Here is a 19,483-nt window from a genome sequence, read left to right on the forward strand (position 1 = left end):
CACTAATACCCGATCTCGTGCAACAGAACTGCTGACACACTTAGCTGCTCCCAAAACACTCGCCTCTCATGATCATTCTTCTTATGGCCAGGTGGATATCCCCCACTGATCATCCATCTCTCGCCATCCACTCTTAGTTTTCCCACATCAATCTAGAATGTACTTCTTTACGCTCCAACACCACTCCTCTCCCCTCACAACTCCTGCAGTGCTGAAGAACCATAGAAGCTCCAGTGCTTGGCTTGTAAACCAGATTCTATAATCCAGTCTTATCCACAACTCCTGCTTCAGGAGTAGTGCTATTCGTTCCGTAGCTCTTGTCCTCTCACCAACCCCTGATTTTACTCCTAAGACGTTTCCAGTCCATTCTTCCTCCTTGCCCTTGAGCTTCGTTTCACTCAGAGCCAGAACATCCAGGTGTCTTTCCTCAAACACAATACCTATCTCTCCTTTCTTCTCATCTTGGTTACAGCCACACACATTCAGACACCCCAAACTGAGCTTTCGAGGAGGATGAGCACTTTCCGCCTGGCTCCTTCTGTTTCTTCTTTTAGAAATTGAAATACGAAAAAAAAAGGGGGGGGGGGGGGTTCCAGCCCCCTGCTTCCGTCCCCTTTAGTCGCCTTCTACGAAATGCATGGAACACGATGGTAGAACACTTTCTCCCCTATATTATCATTATTATTATCACTGTTATTATTATTACTATTATGATTATTATTATTATCGTTATTATTATATCAGTTATTAATATAATTATCATTATATTATCATTATTATTATCATTATCATTATTATTATCATTATCATTATCATTATCATTATCATTATTATTACTATCATTATTTTTAGTATCATTATTATTATTATCATTATATCTATTTCAGTTACACTTTCTTCTACTCTTAATTTTCGTATATAAGAAACTCCTTCGTTATATTCCGTAGTTCTGATACTAACGACTTTATTCTCACAACCTGTTTAGTTGTGGCGATAAAGGAAACAGGAAATTTACAACTCGTCATGGAAGTTTTTGGAAGTGAATTGTGTTTGGAACTTCATCACATGAACTGTTGAGAAAACTGAGAGGGAAATGTGTGAGGAGTTCCGACGATGTACGTGGACAGAGGTCGGCGAAAGGAGTGGCCAGTGTATGTTGGTGGACGCTTTTGGGGGGAACAAGGTGGGATTCTGAGAGAGAGAGAGAGAGAGAGAGAGAGAGAGAGAGAGAGAGAGAGAGAGAGAGAGAGAGAGAGAGAGAGAGGCTGACTGATGTGGGAACTGTTGTTGTGGTGAACGCATTCCTCTGACACTGTGGATGGGGCCAGAAATGCCATACACGTCCTTGGTTACTGTACACTTCACACAGATGTTTGTCGTACCTGGATGCTGAACCTTGCTTTCCCGACGCGCCTCCTGTTGTGCACGACACAAGAAGTGGGTGAGGTGCTGAAGGTGTCACTGAAAGCAAAGAGGAGAGAAAGTGTCAGGTGCTGTGAGTGTGTCCTGTTGTCGAAAGTGTAATTATGGCCGGTAATGGAAGCGAAGCTGTGTAGCGGAGAATTAAAGCTGTACAGGCGTGTGAGGACGTGTGTGACCAAGGCATTACCGTCCGCTGCGAGTCATCCAATGGTGCTGGAGACGGGTACTTCACGGCCCCTCCTCCTGTACCACGTCACACGCCCTCCTCCATGGATAATGGTTAGAAACATCTAGCAGACCTCAGAGCGCCACGACGGTACGATACTTGAGCACCACGGTACGCCCCTCCAGTACGACGTATTACCCTTAACCATGACTGTACGACCCTCGAGCACGACGGATTTACCCTCAACTACGACTGTACGACCCTCGACCACGACGGATTTACCCTTAACTACGACCGTACGATCCTCGAGTACGACTTATTACCCTTAACTACGACTATACGACCCTCGAGTACGACTTATTACCCTTAACTACGACTGTACTACCCTCGAGTACGACTTATTACCCTTAACTACGACTGTACGACCCTCGAGTACGACTTATTATCCTTAACTACGAATGTACGACCCTCGAGCACGACGGATTATCATGAATCATTTCTCATGTGAAAAGTCTTTTCTTTCTAAACCCTCCTCCTTTGGTTTTTCTGCTTCTCTCTGTTCTCTAATACATAGTTTCCTCTCTGACCGTTCCATCAGCAGTAGTCGTTGATGGAACGCCTTGCTCCCTCCATTTTTTTCAACAGTGGTGTTCCCCAAGGTTCTGTCTCGTCACCTATTCTCTTTCTTCTCTCAATACACGATCTTCTCTCTCCAATTTCGAACCCTGTTCAATCCTGTGGTGGTGACTCCACTTTCTCTCCCCTCCTTCTCCTCATACTTGGTACTGTTTCTCATACTCATCATATACTGGACCTACTTTCTCTCATTTCGTCCCTGTGGAGCATCTCATAATTGAGAACCAGCTACTTAGTTGAATTCAGTAGCCCTAAAATGCGATTTCTCCCCACCTCTCTGTCTAAGAGTCATTCGCTTCGTTCAGTTTGATCGTAACACACGACCATTTAACCCTTTCAGAACGTAGACATGTTGTGTATAGCCGTATCCTCCACTGAAACATCACAAAGCCTGCCTCCCAAAAGCTAGGAGTTTTGTAGACGTGCCATGATACATTTTACTCGCTACACATCAACAGGGATTCTAGTAGTTTTTATACAAAGTACTGCTAACTAATCTGGGGGAAAGAGGGGGCGCTAATCTTCCAACACTTTATTAACCAGCTATCAAAAGCCTTCCGTCTCATTCGTTTCCCTTGGTCGCCTCTCTTTCTTCGTTCCATACGCCGGAGTGTTGCTACTCTCTATTCTATAGGTATCATTTCGTTCACCGTTAGACGTGTGGTGTCTGCATGTGCCCCACCCACATGGTTTGGGCCCGTGGCACGCGTTTGGCTGCTGATTCCCACAGTTTTTGTGTGGAGACTGATCACTCGAGGATTAACCTTTATGATGGCTTTTTCTTTCCACGAGCAGCTAAGCCGTGGAATTCTCTTCCTCCTTTAGTCACTCCTTTTTCCAATTATTTTCTAAACATGTAGAAGTTAGAGGAACGCCTCTCGAGCTATGAACAATATGTGCCTTTTTTGTCTCTATCTTCCATGTCGATCAATATATATATATATATATATATATATATATATATATATATATATATATATATATATATATATATATATATATATATATATATGAAGAGTCTGGAGTTAACCATGGAAAGATCTGTGGGGCCTGGGTGTGGAAAGGGAGCTGTGGTATCGGTTCATTACACATGACAGCTAGAGACTGAACGAATGTGGCCTTTTTTGTCTTTTCCTGACACTAGACACTACCTCGTTTGTGTGTGTGTTGGGGGGGGGGGGGGGTGCTATTTCCTCTGTGGCTGGGTGGCGACGGGAATAGATGAAGGCAGTAAGTATGAAATTGTACATGTGTATATATGTATATGTCTGTGTATGTATATGCATGTATACGTTGAAATGTATATGAGTGGTTGGGCCGTTGTTCGTCTGTTTCCTTGCGCTACCTCGCTGACGCGGGAAACATCGATTAAATATAATAATAGTAATAATAATGATAATAGTACATCTGTCTATCTGAGTTTTCGAAAGTGTGGATGAGCCAATGATGTGTCTGTGGCTAATGTTGAGGCCAGGCGCTGTGTGTAAAGTCAGCAGCAGATCTTGCCAATGAACTTGTTGGGCAAATGACAGATACAACATCGATATTACGACAGATGTCCAACGGAAGGAGTAAAGTTGAGGTACAGTGATGTACGTACGGTATATATCGGGTTCGGGGATGATTTCCTGTACCTCCCTGTTCGGGGTTCCATACACTGGGCCTCCTTTCCCTAGTCTACAGCTCTTTCCCCTAGTCTAAGCCTCCTTCCCCTGGCCTAAGCCTACACCTTCTCCTAGCCTACACCTTCCCCTAGCCTACACCTTCTTCTAGCCTACACCTTCCCCTAGCCTACACCTTCCCCTCAGCCTACACCTTTCCCTAGCCTACACCTTCCCCCCAGCCTACACCTTCTCCCTAGCCTACACCTTCCCTAGCCTACACCTTCCCCCAGCCTACACCTTCCCCTAGCCTACACCTTCCCCTAGCCTACACCTTCCCCTAGCCTACACCTTCCCCTAGCCTACACCTTCCCCTAGCCTACACCTTCTCCTAGCCTACACCTTCTCCTAGCCTACACCTTCTCCCTAGCCTACACCTTCCCTAGCCTACACCTTCCCCTACCCTACACCTTCCCCTACCCTACACCTTCCCCTAGCCTACACCTTCCCCTAGCCTACACCTTCCCCTAGCCTACACCTTCCCCTAGCCTATACCTTCCCCCAGCCTACACCTTCCCCTAGCCTACACCTTCCCCTAGCCTATACCTTCCCCCAGCCTACACCTTCCCCTAGCCTACACCTTCCCCCAGCCTACACCTTCCCCCAGCCCACACCTTCCCCCAGCCTACACCTTCCCCCAGCCTACACCTTCCCCTAGCCTACACCTTCCCCCAGCTTACACCTTCTCGTACCTGAGGTCCATTAGTTACTTAGCTGTCCCATGTATTACCTATCAAACACAGTTGCCAGATGCGTTAGGAAATTCCCCTCTCGGTCAGGGAGAACCTGGCTTCCTCCTCCCCTTTCATTTATTTCCCCGCTTGGCAGCCGGGTGTCGAACGTGGCGCCCGTGATGGTGAGGTGGCCGTCGGCGGCAGGGGCGGAGGGCGGCGGCGGGCGGCCGCTGCGGGAGTGGCAGGTGGCACTTGTGGTCCTGGGCGCCGTCATCATCGTGGCTGACCTGGTCGGCGGGGTTTTTTACTTCGTCGAGAAATATTATAATTTCCAGGAAATGGTTTAGTTAAGAGGTCCCAGTGTCTCACGGCTCCACACATGTTATGGTTCTTGTGCAGTGGAATACTAGTGCGTCAACTAGACTAGTTCAACCTTGCTTCCTCCTCCTCCTCCTACTCTTCTTCTTCTTCTTCTTCTTCTTCTTCTTCTTCTTCTTCTTCTTTTTCTTTTTCTTCTTTCTTCTTTCTTCTTTCTTCTTCTCCCCCAGCTTCTGGAGAAGGGATGCGCCCCTCCTGAAACCACAACATTTCAGCATTTATCGTAATCTGAAACATGAAAGTAAACAGATGAGGACCGAAGCGCAAGACATTCCTTAGAAAACAATACAAAAAATGGTTAGAAAATATATTGATTTTGTGATGACTTCAATTTTCTTTGGACACAAAATCTATGAATGAAAGCGCAAATAAAGTGAAGCCAAACGAGATTACAAATTTAACAAAATCGACCAAAAATCATGGAAGGAAATGATGTCATTGGCAGTTGGAGTGACGTCAGCGTCTATGGGAGTGACGTCAACGTCTATGGGAGTGACGTCAGTGTTTATGGGAGTGACGTCAGCCACTGTTAAAGCCAGATATCACCATCAATTTAGCCACTTTCCTGAGCAGGGCATTGAAGTACATCGATCGGACATTTAAGGGCGAAGGCACAGTCCTTCAGCACGACGATAAGACCCTTAAGGACAACGAAACGACCCTTAACTACTACGGTACAGCCCTTGGCACACGATGGAACGACCCTTGGTCATGATGATACGTTTGGTCTGACCCTTCAGTCATGCCCTAAGGCGAAGGCTTCAAACCCAAAGGGTTTGAAGCCTTCGCCTTTGAAGCTTCAAACCCAAAGGGTTCGAACCCTCTTACTTTAGAATTTAAGGCATTTCTTGTGCTCAATTCGCACAGTCGTCTGCCAAGTGTAAGTACCCGTATGATAATAATAATAAAATATTTATCAAACTGTCTCCCAAGATTAAAAATTATGAAGAAAACGTTCACAGTGGACACTGAGGCTATAGAAAATGGAGGCAGGAGGATAGAAGGTTATGCAAGGGTTGATTTACTGCTGTCACAAGTGCTCTTTTTTTTAATGTCATCAGGCATCACATTATGTTAACATGTTAGATATTTGTATGGCCTAAATTGTAAAGAAAATAATGCAGGAGTTTCGTCCATAGGAAAGAATACTTATCATTTTTGATGTGTTGCCTACTACATGTGTGATACAAAAGTTATGTTTACCTTAGTTATTATTTACGAAAAATTATCTTCTTATAAATGGATTATTATTAATCCCCAGAACGATATAGTTGTTGACTAATGACCAGTGAAGGATCAAGAGGTTGTGATCAATATACCAAGAAGAAATAAATCAACTGTCGAGTAAATAACGAGGAGAAATACATACATAAAAATGATCATATGTCATCAACATGTACCAAAGGCATGAACAGCCGCTCCTCATGATGATGTAGATGGTGATGTAGGTGTAGGACAGCGGTGTGGTTGTTCAAGATGTAACCACAAGGTGTAAGACCGGTGTGGTTGTTCAGGATGTACCACAAGGTGTAAGACTGGTGTGGTTGTTCAGGATGTACCACATGGTGTAGGAGAGCAGTGTGGTTGATTAGGATGTACCACATGGTGTAAGACAGCGGTGTGGTTGTTCAGGATGTACCACATGGTGTAAGACAGCGGTGTGGTTGTTCAGGATGTACCACATGGTGTAAGACAGCGGTGTGGTTGTTCAGGATGTACCACATGGTGTAAGACAGCGGTGTGGTTGTTCTGGGTTTGCCACTTGATGCAAGACAGAGTTGTGGTTGTTCAGGATGTACCACAAGGTGTAAGACAGCGGTGTGGTTGTTCAGGATGTACCACAAGGTGTAAGACAGCGGTGTGGTTGTTCAGGATGTACCACAAGGTGTAAGACAGAGGTGTGGTTGTTCAGCATGTACCACATGGTGTAAGACAGCGGTGTGGTTGTTCAGCATGTACCACATGGTGTAAGACAGCGGTGTGGTTGTTCAGCATGTACCACATGGTGTAAGACAGCGGTGTGGTTGTTCAGCATGTACCACATGGTGTAAGACAGCGGTGTGGTTGTTCAGGATGTACCACAAGGTGTAAGACAGCAGTGTGGTTGTTCAGGATGTACCACATGCTGTAAGATATCGGTGTTGTTGTTCAGGATGTACCACAAGGTGTAAGACAGCAGTGTGGTTGTTCAGCATGTACCACATGCTGTAAGATATCGGTGTGGTTGTTCAGGATGTACCACAAGGTGTAAGGCAGCAGTATGGTTGTTCAAGATGTGCCACACGGTGTAGGAGAGCAGTGTGGCTGTTCAGGATGTAACACATGGTGTAGGAGAGCAGTGTGGTTGTTCAGGATGTACCACATGGTGTAGGAGAGCAGTGTGGTTGTTCAGGATGTACCACATGGTGTAGGAGAGCAGTGTGGTTGTTCGGGATTATCACATGGTGTAGGAGAGCAGTGTGGTTGTTCAGGATGTACCACATGGTGTAGGAGAGCAGTGTGGTTGTTCAGGATTATCACATGGTGTAGGAGAGCAGTGTGGTTGTTCAGGATGTACCACATGGTGTAGGAGAGCAGTGTGGTTGTTCAGGATGTCCCACATGGTGTAGGAGAGCAGTGTGGTTGTTCAGGATGTACCACATGGTGTAGGAGAGCAGTGTGGTTGTTCAGGATGTACCACATGGTGTAGGAGAGCAGTGTGGTTGTTCAGGATGTACCACATGGTGTAGGAGAGCAGTGTGGTTGTTCAGGATGTAACCACATGGTGTAGGAGAGCAGTGTGGTTGGCCATCCACCCCTGGTCTTCCTGGTTTAAGCCTCCGTCTCCCTGGTTGAGGTCCTCTTCTGTGAGTCTAGTCCTCTTCATCCTGTTCAAGCCCCTTTCCCAGATCTAGCCCCATCTCTCTGGTCTACCCCATTTCTCCCTGGTCTAGCCCCCTGTACCAGGTTTAGGTCCTCTTCTCCCTAGTTTAGCCTTCTCCTCCTCCCTGATTTAGCCCTCTCGCCCTGGTTTAGGTCGCCTTATATCTAGGCAAACTCTCTTCTCCTCCCTTGGTTTGGGCCCCCATCTTCCTGGTTTAGCCCACCCCCTATCTTCTTGGTCTAGCCCCCCCCCCCTCTCTCTCTCTCTCTCTCTCTCTCTCTCTCTCTCTCTCCCTGATCTAGGCCTCCTCCTCGCCCTGGTTTCGGCTGCCCTCTCCCTACTCTATCCTCTCCCCCTTATTCCCTGGCAGGGTCGCCTCCCCACTCCCTCATCTTGTAGTTAGTGCCCTACCTTCCCCCTCCCCTTTAAAGTGGGTAACTTTCACCCTGGTTTAAGACCTCCTCCATGGTTTAATTAAACCCCTCCCTTGAGCGTAGACCCGCCTTTGCCTGTAGCGCCCCAACTCCCATCTGGTAGCAGAGCGATCCCTCCTCCTTCCTCCTTCCCCCGCCCTCCTCATTCTCCACCATGGTGGTGGGGCGGAGCAGCTTGGCCATCGAGTTACTGTACCTGGCAGTGAGGACGTGCGCCACCCGCCCGCCCTCCGACTTAGTTTAGTTGTGTGTAGACTCCCGCGAGGTGTGGGTCAGGAACGCGCACCGGTGAGGAGGCCGCGCTACCGGAAGAAGGGAGGGATATCGTAAAACCCCGTTTTCGTTTGCTGTAAATCGCGCGCGAGCGCGCGTGTGTGTGTGAGTGTGTGTTTACGTCAGTAGAGTTACCGATGCGAATTCATCCTCGTGTGGTGTAGAGACTTGTTTGAATTCACTCCTTGCGTGAGTTACAATCGAGGCGCGAGTGTAAGCACATAGCATAGCAAGACATGGTGGACGGTAGCAGTGACCTGTGAGCGACCCAGGTACTACGTCCTGAGAGCAGTGTTGCCAAGCTCCACAGGGACGCCAGTGATTCTCCCTCCCTCCCTTACTCACTCCTTCCCTCCTTGCTCAGTCCCTTCCACTCGCGTCGAGATGAAGGTAAGCCAGGATCGTTATTTACTCATTGGTCAGTCCATCTGAAACAACCCAGTTACCAATAAAGGTGTTTGTTCTGAGTCTCTCAATATGCATATACACATACTTCAACCTGAATAGGAATTAAATACAAAAATAGAAATCATAAGGTTCTTCGTGACAGACAAATGGAGAGAATTGTTGCAAGGGTTTAGTAAAGGGAAGCGTTTCTGAAAACAGTTTAAAAACGTTCGTCTGTACTCGAGAAAATGTTGAATTGCCGGTAGGTTTAACAGAGCAATTAGCTGGTGTGAGGTTAACATTATAGTGACGTCTCTACTACATGGGTGACCACGAGATGGTAATGCCCTCTTTCCCTGAAGGACGACATCCATTACCGTGCGAGGCTTGCGTGAAGGACGTCATCTATCATCAGGCTAGGGGCGTGAAGGACGCCATCCATCATCAGGCTAGGGGCGTGAAGGACGTCATTCATCATCAGGCTAGGGGCGTGAAGGACGTCATTCATCATCAGGCTAGGGGCGTGAAGGACGCCATCCATCATCACGCTAGGGGCGTGAAGGACGCCATCCATCATTAGGCTAGGGGCATGAAGGACGCCATCCATCATCAGGCTAGGGGCGTGAAGGACGCCATCTATCATCAGGCTAGGGGCGTGAAGGACGCCATCCATCATCAGGCTAGGGGCGTGAAGGACGCCATCCATCATCAGGCTAGGGGCGTGAAGGACGCCATCCATCATCAGGCTAGGGGCGTGAAGGCCGCCATCCATCATCAGGCTAGTTGCGTGAAGGACGCCATCCATCATTAGGCTAGGGGCGTGAAGGACGCCATCCATCATCAGGCTAGGGGCGTAAAGGACGCCATCCATCATCAGGCTAGGGACGTGAAGGACGCCATCCATCATCAGGCTAGGGGCGTGAAGGACGCCATCCATCATCAGGCTAGGGGCGTGAAGGACGCCATCCATCATTAGGCTAGGGGCGTGAAGGACGCCATCCATCATCAGGCTAGGGGCGTAAAGGACGCCATCCATCATCAGGCTAGGGACGTGAAGGACGCCATCCATCATCAGGCTAGGGGCGTGAAGGACGCCATCCATCATCAGGCTAGGGGCGTGAAGGACGCCATCCATCATTAGGCTAGGGGCGTGAAGGACGCCATCCATCATCAGGCTAGGTGCATGAAGGGCGCCATCCATCATCAGGCTAGGGACGTGAAGGACGCCATCCATCATCAGGCTAGGGACGTGAGGGACGCCATCCATCATCAGGCTAGGGGCGTGAAGGACGCCATCCATCATCAGGCTAGGGGCGTGAAGGACGCCAGCCATCATTAGGCTAGGGGCGTGAAGGACGCCATCCATCATCAGGCTAGGGGCGTGAAGGAAGCCATCCATCACCAGGCTAGGGGCGTGAAGGACGCCATCCATCATCAGGCTAGGGGCGTGAAGGACGCCATCCATCATCAGGCTAGGGGCGTGAAGGACGCCATCCATCATCAGGCTAGGGGCGTGAAGGACGTCATCCATCATCAGGCTAGGGACGTGAAGGACGCCATCCATCATCAGGCTAGGGGCGTGAAGGGCACCATCCATCATTAGGCTAGGGGCGTGAAGGACGCCGTCCATCATCAGGCTAGGGGCGTGAAGGACGCCATCCATCATCTGTCTAGGGGCGTGAAGGACGCCATCCATCATCAGGCTAGGGGCGTGAAGGACGCCATCCATCATCAGGCTAGGGGCGTGAAGGACGCCGTCCATCATCAGGCTAGGGGCGTGAAAGACGACATTCATCATCAGGCTAGGGGCGTGAAGGACGCCATCCATCATCAGGCTAGGGGCGTGAAGGACGCCATCCATCATCAGGCTAGGGGCGTGAAGGACGCCATCCATCATCAGGCTAGGGGCGTGAAGGACGTCATCCATCATCAGGCTAGGGACGTGAGGGACGCCATCCATCATCAGGCTAGGGGCGTGAAGGACGCCATCCATCATCAGGCTAGGGGCGTGAAGGACGCCATCCATCATCAGGCTAGGGGCGTGAAGGACGCCATCCATCATCAGGCTAGGGACGTGAAGGACGCCATCCATCATCAGGCTAGGCTGGCAGGACAGACGGGAGCTGAACTGCATAATGGCATGTCTGATCCATGTGTGGTGTTCACACCATCATGGACACATACACAACCAATTCCCATTGAAAATGTGAGATTAGTGAGGAATTGTACCGTTATCTCCCTAGGAGAGGCTTCACCCCACTTCCCCAAACTCACACACACACACACACCACACACACCACACACACTCACACACACACACACACACACACACACACACACACACACACACACACACGAACACACAGGGTCAAGTTGGCTCCGTTAGGTGAGAACAAGTTCTTCGTGTGCTTGACCACGGTCTGACCTGGTGGCTAGTCTCATGGTGCGGTCCCTGAGCACGACGGTGCGATCCTTGAGCACGACGGTACGATCCTTGAGCACGACGGTACGAGCCTAGAGCACGTCGGTACGATCCCTGAGCACGACGGTACGATCCCTAAGCTCGACGGTACGATCCTTGAGTATGACGGTACGATCCCTAAGCACGACGGTACGTTCCCTGAGCATGACGGTACGATTCTTGAGCACGACGGTACGAGTCTTGAGTACGAAGGTACGTTCTGTGGGCACGACGGTACGAGCCTTGAGCTCGACTGTACGATCCTTGAGCACGACGGTGCGATCCCTGAGCATGACGGTACGATCCCTGAGCACGACGGTACGAGCCTAAAGCATGACGGTACGACCCTTGAGCACGACGGTACGATCCCTGAGCACGACGGTACGATCCCTGAGCATGACGGCACGATCCTTGAGCATGACGGTACGATCCTTGAGCATGACGGTACTATCCCTGAGCACGACGGTACGATCCTTGAGCACGACGGTACGATCCTTGAGCACGACGGTAAGATCCTTGAGCATGACGGTACGATCCCTGAGCACGACGGTGCGATCCTTGATCACGATGGTACGATCCTTGAGCACGACGGTACGAGCCTAAAGCATGACGGTACGACCCTTGAGCACGACGGTACGATCCTTGATCACGATGGTACGATCCCTGAGCATGACGGTACGATCCTTGATCACGATGGTACGATCCCTGAGCACGACGGTGCGATCCTTGAGCACGACGGTACGATCCCTGAGCTCGACGGTACGATCCTTGAGCACGACGGTACGAGCCTAAAGCACGACGGTACGATCCATGAGCACGACGGTACGATCCCTGAGCACGACGGTACGAGCCTGAGCATGACGGTACGAGCCTTGAGCACGACTGTACAAGCCTTGATCACGATGGTACGAGCCTTGAACATGACGGTACGTTCTCTGAGCACAACGGTACGAGCCTTGAACACGACGAAACGAGCCTAGAGCACGACGGTACGTTCTCTGAGCACAACGGTACGGGTCTTGAGCACGACGGTACGAGCCCTGAGCACGACGGTACGTTCTCTGAGCACGGCGGTACGAGCCTTGAGCATATCGGTACGTTCTCTGAGACAACGGTACGAGCCTTGAGCACGACAGTACATTCTCTCAGCACAACGGTACGAGCCTTTAGCACGGCGGTACGAGCTTTGAGCACGACGGTACGTTCTTTGGGCACGACGGTATGAGCCTTGAGCACGACGGTACGAGTCTTGAGCACGAAGGTACGTTCTCTGGGCACGACGGCACGATCCTTGAGCACAACGGTACGTTCCTCTGAGCACAACGGTACGAGCCTTAAAGAACGGTACGAGCGTTGAGCACGACGTTACGTTCTCTGGGCACGACGGTACGAGCCTTGAGCACAACGGTACGTTCTCTGAGCACAACGGTACGAGCCTTGAGCACATTGGTACGAGCCTTGAGCACGACGGTACGTTCTCTGGGCACGACGGTACGGGCCTTGAGCACGACGGTACGAGCTTTGAGCACGACGGTACGTTCTCTGGGCACGACGGTACGAGCCTCGAGAAAAACGCTACGAGCTTTGAGCACGACGGTACGTTCTTTGGGCACGACGGTACGAGTCTTGAACACAACGATACGAGCCTTGAGCACGACGGTACGAGCCTTGAGCACGACGGTACGAGCCTTGAACACGACGATATGAGCCTTGAGAACGAAGGTACATTCTCTGGGCACGACGGTACGAGCCTTGAGCACGACGCTGCGAGCTTTGAGCACGAAGGTACATTCTCTGGGCATGACGGTACGAGCCTTGAGCACAACGGTACGTTCTCTGAGCACAACTGTACGAGCGTTGAGCACGACGGTACGAATTTTGAGCACAACGGTACGTTCTCAGCACAACGGTACGAGCCTTGAGCACATTGGTATGAGCCTTGAGCACGACGGGTCGTTCTTTGGGCACTACGGTACGAGCTTTTAGCACAACGATACGAGCCTTGAGCACGACGGTACGAGCCTTGAACACATTGGTACGAGCCTTGAGCACGACGGTACGTTCTCTGGGCACGACGGTACGAGCCTTGAGCACGACGGTACGTTCTCTGGGCACGATGGTACGATCCCTGAGCACGATGGTACGAGCCTTGAGCACCGTTGTGTAGCCTTAGGGTACGAAGGTCTGGCCTATGACCGGACTGCTTCAGAATTTTATCTTGGTTTTCTATATTTTAGTGGAAATAGATAAGATATCGGGACAACTGTCTGCAAACATACTATGGCTATTCTCGCCATCGCCCAGCCTCCCTACATGCAGCCGTTCCCCGCAGTTCCCACCAGCAAACCGTCAATTCTTTTTTTATATATAATTCCACTGTAAATTTCGTGTTCTCAGGGAGCTTACGCAAGACTTTTTCATAAGAACTGCTGACTTCTACAAGTGTTTCATCAACTTTTACCTTATTTAAGAATGTGGATTATCCAAAATAACTGGCTAGCCCGCCTTTAGTGAAATGATACCTCGTAGAATGCATATAGAATCCTGTTGAGATGAAGTGGGCTGTCGGTGCTATGTAACGTTGCCAGAGAAGGAGGCGTGCATGCAACTAAGGAGGCGTGCAAGCAACCAAGGAGGCGTGCAAGCTACCAAAGAAGTGTGGAAGCAACCAAAGAGGCGTGCAAGCAACCAAAGAGGCGTGCAAGCAACCAAGAAGGCGTGCAAGCAACCAAAGAGGCGTGCAAGCAACCAAAGAGGCGTGCAAGCAACCAAGGAGGCGTGCAAGCAACCAAAGAGGCGTGCAAGCAACCAAGGAGGCGTGCAAGCAACCAAAGAGGCGTGCAAGCAACCAAAGAGGCGTGCAAGCAACCAAAGAGGCGTGCAAGCAACTAAGGAGGCGTGCAAGCAACCAAAGAGGCGTGCAAGCAACCAGAGAGGCGTGCAAGCAACCAAGGAGACGTGCACGCAACTAAAGCCTAGGAGCAGAAGACAGAATAATATCTGTAAAACAGGGAGAAGAGACAACATTACGGCGAAGAGAGAGAGAGGAGGAGTTGTTAATATTGTTAAGTGAGACGAGGTGATCAGCGAATCTCTTTTGGCTCAACTCTGTTCAGAGGGTTGGGTGAAGAGGCTCCAAGAATGTGTGCGCAGTGTTCGATATAGACCCAGACAGCTTTTCTTGCAGCTTGAGTTGCTACTTTGAATTGAATTGCTTGTCAGACATGAACGCCTTCTCGCACCACCTCGCCTTTAGTGAATCATTCATCAGTTTCCGAGTTGATTTCGTATTTCAGTGATAGGTCCCGAAGACGTAATTAGAAGATAGACGGATATGTAACTGGTAGAGTCAAGAGCTGGATAACAGATACTTCAAAGGAAACAATGAAGCCGAGATGAATTTCATAGAGAGAAATAGCTCGAAACTGGTCTTTGGAAACATTGAAACTGACTATATCATGTCTCACCACTGAGAGATGAGGTCTCTATGTGGAAAAGAGTCGTAGTGAGGCGAGGGACTAAGTGTGGATAGGATGGCCAGTAAGACGAGCATTGATAAGAATTGGGAAAAGGAGGAGATAAGAAGAATATGAGAAATCTCATTTTATATATGATATAAGGGTGATCTAACAATGGTTACAGGAATGAAGTGGTTAGAATGGAACGAAACATCAGTAAAGTGGAGCAAAAGACCCGGGGATAAAGGTAAGAAATCAAGGACGTTTTTGCTTGGCTCTGTCGAAGACTCTGGGAATATCAGGAGACAAGACCTGAGATTTCTCGAGGCTCCTTTGAGAGATAAACCCAGGTATAAAGTCAGGCTGGAAAACACACTAATGAATGAGAGGGTTTGGAAGAGTGTTAAGATGGCAGAAATCAGCTCAAGGAGGACAGTTAGATGGGTTCGAGTAGCCTCTCTTCTTTAGGATTGGCTGAAGGAAGAGTGTTAGTCTCGAGGCAGAGGCGAAGTTTACAAGCAAACACAAACAAAAGCTCAGAAAAGGTAGCGTTCCCTCAAGATGCAAGGAGACATACCTTTGTGTCTGTATGTTTATCTCGTGTGTACACTTGGGTGTTGTAAAAGAAGAGGAGAGGTGAATGTGAAGGATGAAAGTTGGCATTTTACAAACCGGAGGAAGAGAAAACGGAGCCAAAGACTGTGAGTTAATACGCATGAGTGACTCCAACGCTATAATCAGTACGCAAGAGAAAAGTCATTGGCAGTTGTTCATGATATTCTTCGTTCTGGGCCACAGATCTAACAGCAGGGGACGTCGGCACACATTCTTCGTGTGAGGGAGAGTTCGACCTTCACAAGTAACAGGCTTGTGGAGATCCACAGCGGAAATTATGACGGTGAGGTTCTGGCGAGGAGGTGTTGTGGATGACTTCGATGTGCGTGGTTCCTGGTCTGTAAATCTGGGAAAGTGAACCGACCACGTATGAGGAGAGACGGTCCTGTACCCCGTCTCCAACCCGTGACTCAAGGAAAAACATTTTTGATTCTAACAGCAACAGGTATGGAGCGCGGGGGGACATGCCTCACTCGTGGCCACCTCAGCTGAAAGAAAGAAAAAGTGAAAGAAATCGAAAAAATCAACCATGGCTGCGCTGGATTTTTGTACACCTGACTCTTGAAGGAAGAGAATTTCACAAGTTAGCTCTAGCCCAGAGCAGGAGAAGACAACCCATAACAGCCAAGCCTCCGAGTTCGTAGACATGTCTGAATGGTCATGGTGTGGTGGCGCCGCTGTAAGATGAGGAGATGAAATCTAAATGGTCAAGATGAGGTCTTATAAGAATGGTCGGTGCATCGTCATAGTTCACATTGCGCGAAGATGATCGCTGCCATGAGTCTACTGCTGGTGATAGTGAGCAAGTGATGATGATTCGTCATGTTCCCTGGTCATCACCTTCAACACAACCCTTTGCTCGCTCTGCTGTCGTCTGTACATGGATCTCGCACTCCATCCATGAAGCCCTGACCTCTTACTGTCACCTCATGACCTGACTTGTTGGTCATAACCTTACACGTACAGTATGGGCCAGATTCTTACCTGTCCAGTCTAGGTTATGGACCTTACGATATCCGACCATCTGCATTCTCTTGGTGCATCATTCTTAGTTAGGGTCAGTTAATAATCCCAACTTCGACGTTTACCCAACTGTTCCGAGGTTTACGCCATTCCCAACTTAGGATGGTGTATTCTGACGTGTTTCTTTCTACGCAAGGATTCTCAGGGTTCCGTATTGCACTGTATACATGCTTCACCTAGGCTGCTAACCTAGCCTAGGACGGGTCTATCTTAATCGTGCTGCTAACCTGGAAGGCCTGGAACGATCAACCTTAACCACCACAGCAACCTGGAACGTCTGGAACGGTCAACCTTAACCACCACAGCAACCTGGAACGCCTGGAACGGTCAACCTAAACCGGGCTGCTAGCCCAGCTTTGGACTTTACCTCATTTCGGAACCTCGCTCAACTATAAACACAGCCCAACGACTTGAACCACCAATTGTACTGAAGACCTGATTTACCTGAATTTTGTACGAACTATTAGTAATGATCGTTTGATTTTCTCGCTTGTTTAGATCTAACTCAAAATATCGGGTTATTTACCCAACCTGCGAAAATTAAAACCCATTACGTTTATCCCCTACACTTATCTACACACTGCAACTGCAATCATTTTTTTTTTTCATACTCACAACGTGAGTGTACAAAACTGTTCATGGTTTTTACTTCCCAGTGCAGCCAAGCTTTCATACCGCCACTCACAGTCATCTTCAAATCATCTACAGCGGAAAGTTTACTTCTTTTTTTTTTTCATACTATTCGCCATTTCCCGCGTTAACAAGGTAGCGTTAAGAACAGACGACTGAGCCTTTGAGGGAATATCCTCACTTGGGCCCCCTCCTCTGTTCCTTCATTATGGAAAACTAAAAACGAGAGGGAAGGATTTCCAGCCCCTCCCCCCGCTCCCTTCCCTTTTAGTCGCCTTCTACGACACGCAGGGAATACGTGGGAAGTGTTCTTTCTCCCCTATCCCCAGGGATAGAAAGTTTACTAACTCGATCAATTCTGGTGTTTGGCGCGACGAGTGAGAGAGAAACGGCGACATTCGTCGCTGATGCAGGGATGTGCAGTCATTGCACGGCCAGACACGTCGGACCTCGAGCCAAAGTGGTAATATTAGAGTCATAATCTCCCATTAATGATAACTATGATGACGATATGTTTTTGATACTTGTTCACTGCGTTAGCGAGGTAGCAGCCACGAACAGGCGAAGAAATGGCCTCATTCGCTAACATCCATTCTGTAATTATCATGTGTAATGCACTGGAACCACAGTCCCCTCTCCACAGCCAAGACCCGCAGACTTTTCCATGGTAACCGCAGACAGCGCATATGCCCTGGTTCAGCCTAGTGATAACACGTCCCCCCCTTATATACCACATCACTCTAGTTCGCTCTATCCTGTGCATGCTTCACACCCTCCTGCATGTCCAGGTCAGGATAACTCGATGCATCTTTCACTCCATCCTCCCATCTACCTTGTTCCCTCCACGTCTAACCGCAAGCAGTGGGTGGTGGCCAGCCACCAACCACACACACAATGGTACATTTTTCCATACACTACTCAACTCTCCCAGAACCTTAGACCCCTCACCCACCCTGATTATTATTGTTGCTGTTATTATTGCTATTATTATTATTGTTATTATTATTATTATTATTATTATTATTATTATTATTATTATTATTATTATTATTATCATTATAATCAATATTATTATTATTATTATTATTTTTTCTTTCTTTTCTTTTAAACTATTCGCCATTTCCCGCGTTAGCGAGGTAGCATTAAGAACAGAGGACTGGGCCTTTGAGGGAATACCCTCACCTGGCCCAATTCTCTGTTCCTTCTTTTGGAAAAAAAAAAAAAAAAAAAAAAAAACGAGAGGGGAGGATTTCCAGCCCCCCGCTCCCTCCCCTTTTAGTCGCCTTCTACGACACGCAGGGAATACGTGGGAAGTATTCTTAATCCCCTATCCCCAGGGATAGGATATTATTATTATTATTATTATTATTTTTATTTTATTATTATGAATAATGATAATAATAATAATGATAACAACAATGATGTTAATGATAATATTGTTATCATTACCATTATCATTATAATTATCATTACTATTATCATTATCTTTTCTTATTTTCTCTTTTATCATTATCATCTTAGTAACATCAAACATTACAGGTACAGTAGCAGCACAAGTGTTAACAGGATTGACAGAAAAAGTTTATATACGTGATGAGGCCAGGTATGTGGCGTTTCAGGAGGTATGTGGCGTTTCATGAGGTGTGTGACGTTTCATGAGGTATGTGGCGTTTCATGAGGTGTGTGACGTTTCAAGAGGTATGTGGCGTTTCAGGAGGTGTGTGACGTTTCAAGCGGTGTCGGGGTTTTCAGGAGGTGTGTGACGTTTCAAGAGGTGTGTGACGTTTCAGGTGTGTGACGATTCAGGTGTGTGACTTTTCAGGAGATGTGTGACGTTTCAGGCGGTGTGTGGCGTTTCAGGTGTGTGACGATTCAGGTGTGTGACGTTTCAGGAAATGTGTGACGTTTCAGGCGGTGTGTGGCGTTTCAGGTGTGTGACGTTTCAGACGGTGTGTGACGTTATATACCACCTATCTCGTGAGGGTAATCATACCTGTATCATGAGGATATGTACACCTGTATCATGAGGATATGTACACCTGTATCATGAGGATATGTACACCTGTATCGTGAGGATATGTCCACCTGTATCATGAGGATATGTACACCTGTATCATGAGGATATGTACACCTGTATCATGAGGATATGTACACCTGTATCATGAGGATATGTACACCTGTATCGTGAGGATATGTACACCTGTATCATGAGGATATGTACACCTGTATCATGAGGATATGTACACCTGTATCATGAGGATATGTACACCTGTATCGTGAGGATATGTACACCTGTATCATGAGGATATGTACACCTGTATCATGAGGATATGTACACCTGTATCATTAGGATATGTACACCTGTATCGTGAGGATATGTACACCTGTATCATGAGGATATA

The 19,483-nt window shown here is 48.3% G+C and overlaps 2 protein-coding genes across 2 annotated transcripts in view; both read left to right on the plus strand.

Moving 5' to 3' along the window:
* LOC139765736 (calcium-activated chloride channel regulator 4A-like) overlaps positions 1–6,161 on the plus strand; it is a 32,385-nt gene extending 26,224 nt beyond the window's left edge. The window contains exon 12 of the mRNA XM_071693553.1: positions 4,714–6,161. Coding sequence (XP_071549654.1) covers positions 4,714–4,906 — 193 coding nt within the window. The 3' untranslated portion in view covers positions 4,907–6,161. The remainder of the gene's footprint in view (positions 1–4,713) is intronic.
* A 2,337-nt stretch (positions 6,162–8,498) lies between these two features.
* LOC139765737 (uncharacterized) overlaps positions 8,499–19,483 on the plus strand; it is a 47,149-nt gene continuing 36,164 nt past the window's right edge. The window contains 1 exon segment of the mRNA XM_071693554.1: positions 8,499–8,897. Coding sequence (XP_071549655.1) covers positions 8,892–8,897 — 6 coding nt within the window. The 5' untranslated portion in view covers positions 8,499–8,891.

Source organism: Panulirus ornatus, chromosome 55, assembly GCF_036320965.1.
Source record: "Panulirus ornatus isolate Po-2019 chromosome 55, ASM3632096v1, whole genome shotgun sequence".
NCBI classification, from domain to species: domain Eukaryota; kingdom Metazoa; phylum Arthropoda; class Malacostraca; order Decapoda; family Palinuridae; genus Panulirus; species Panulirus ornatus.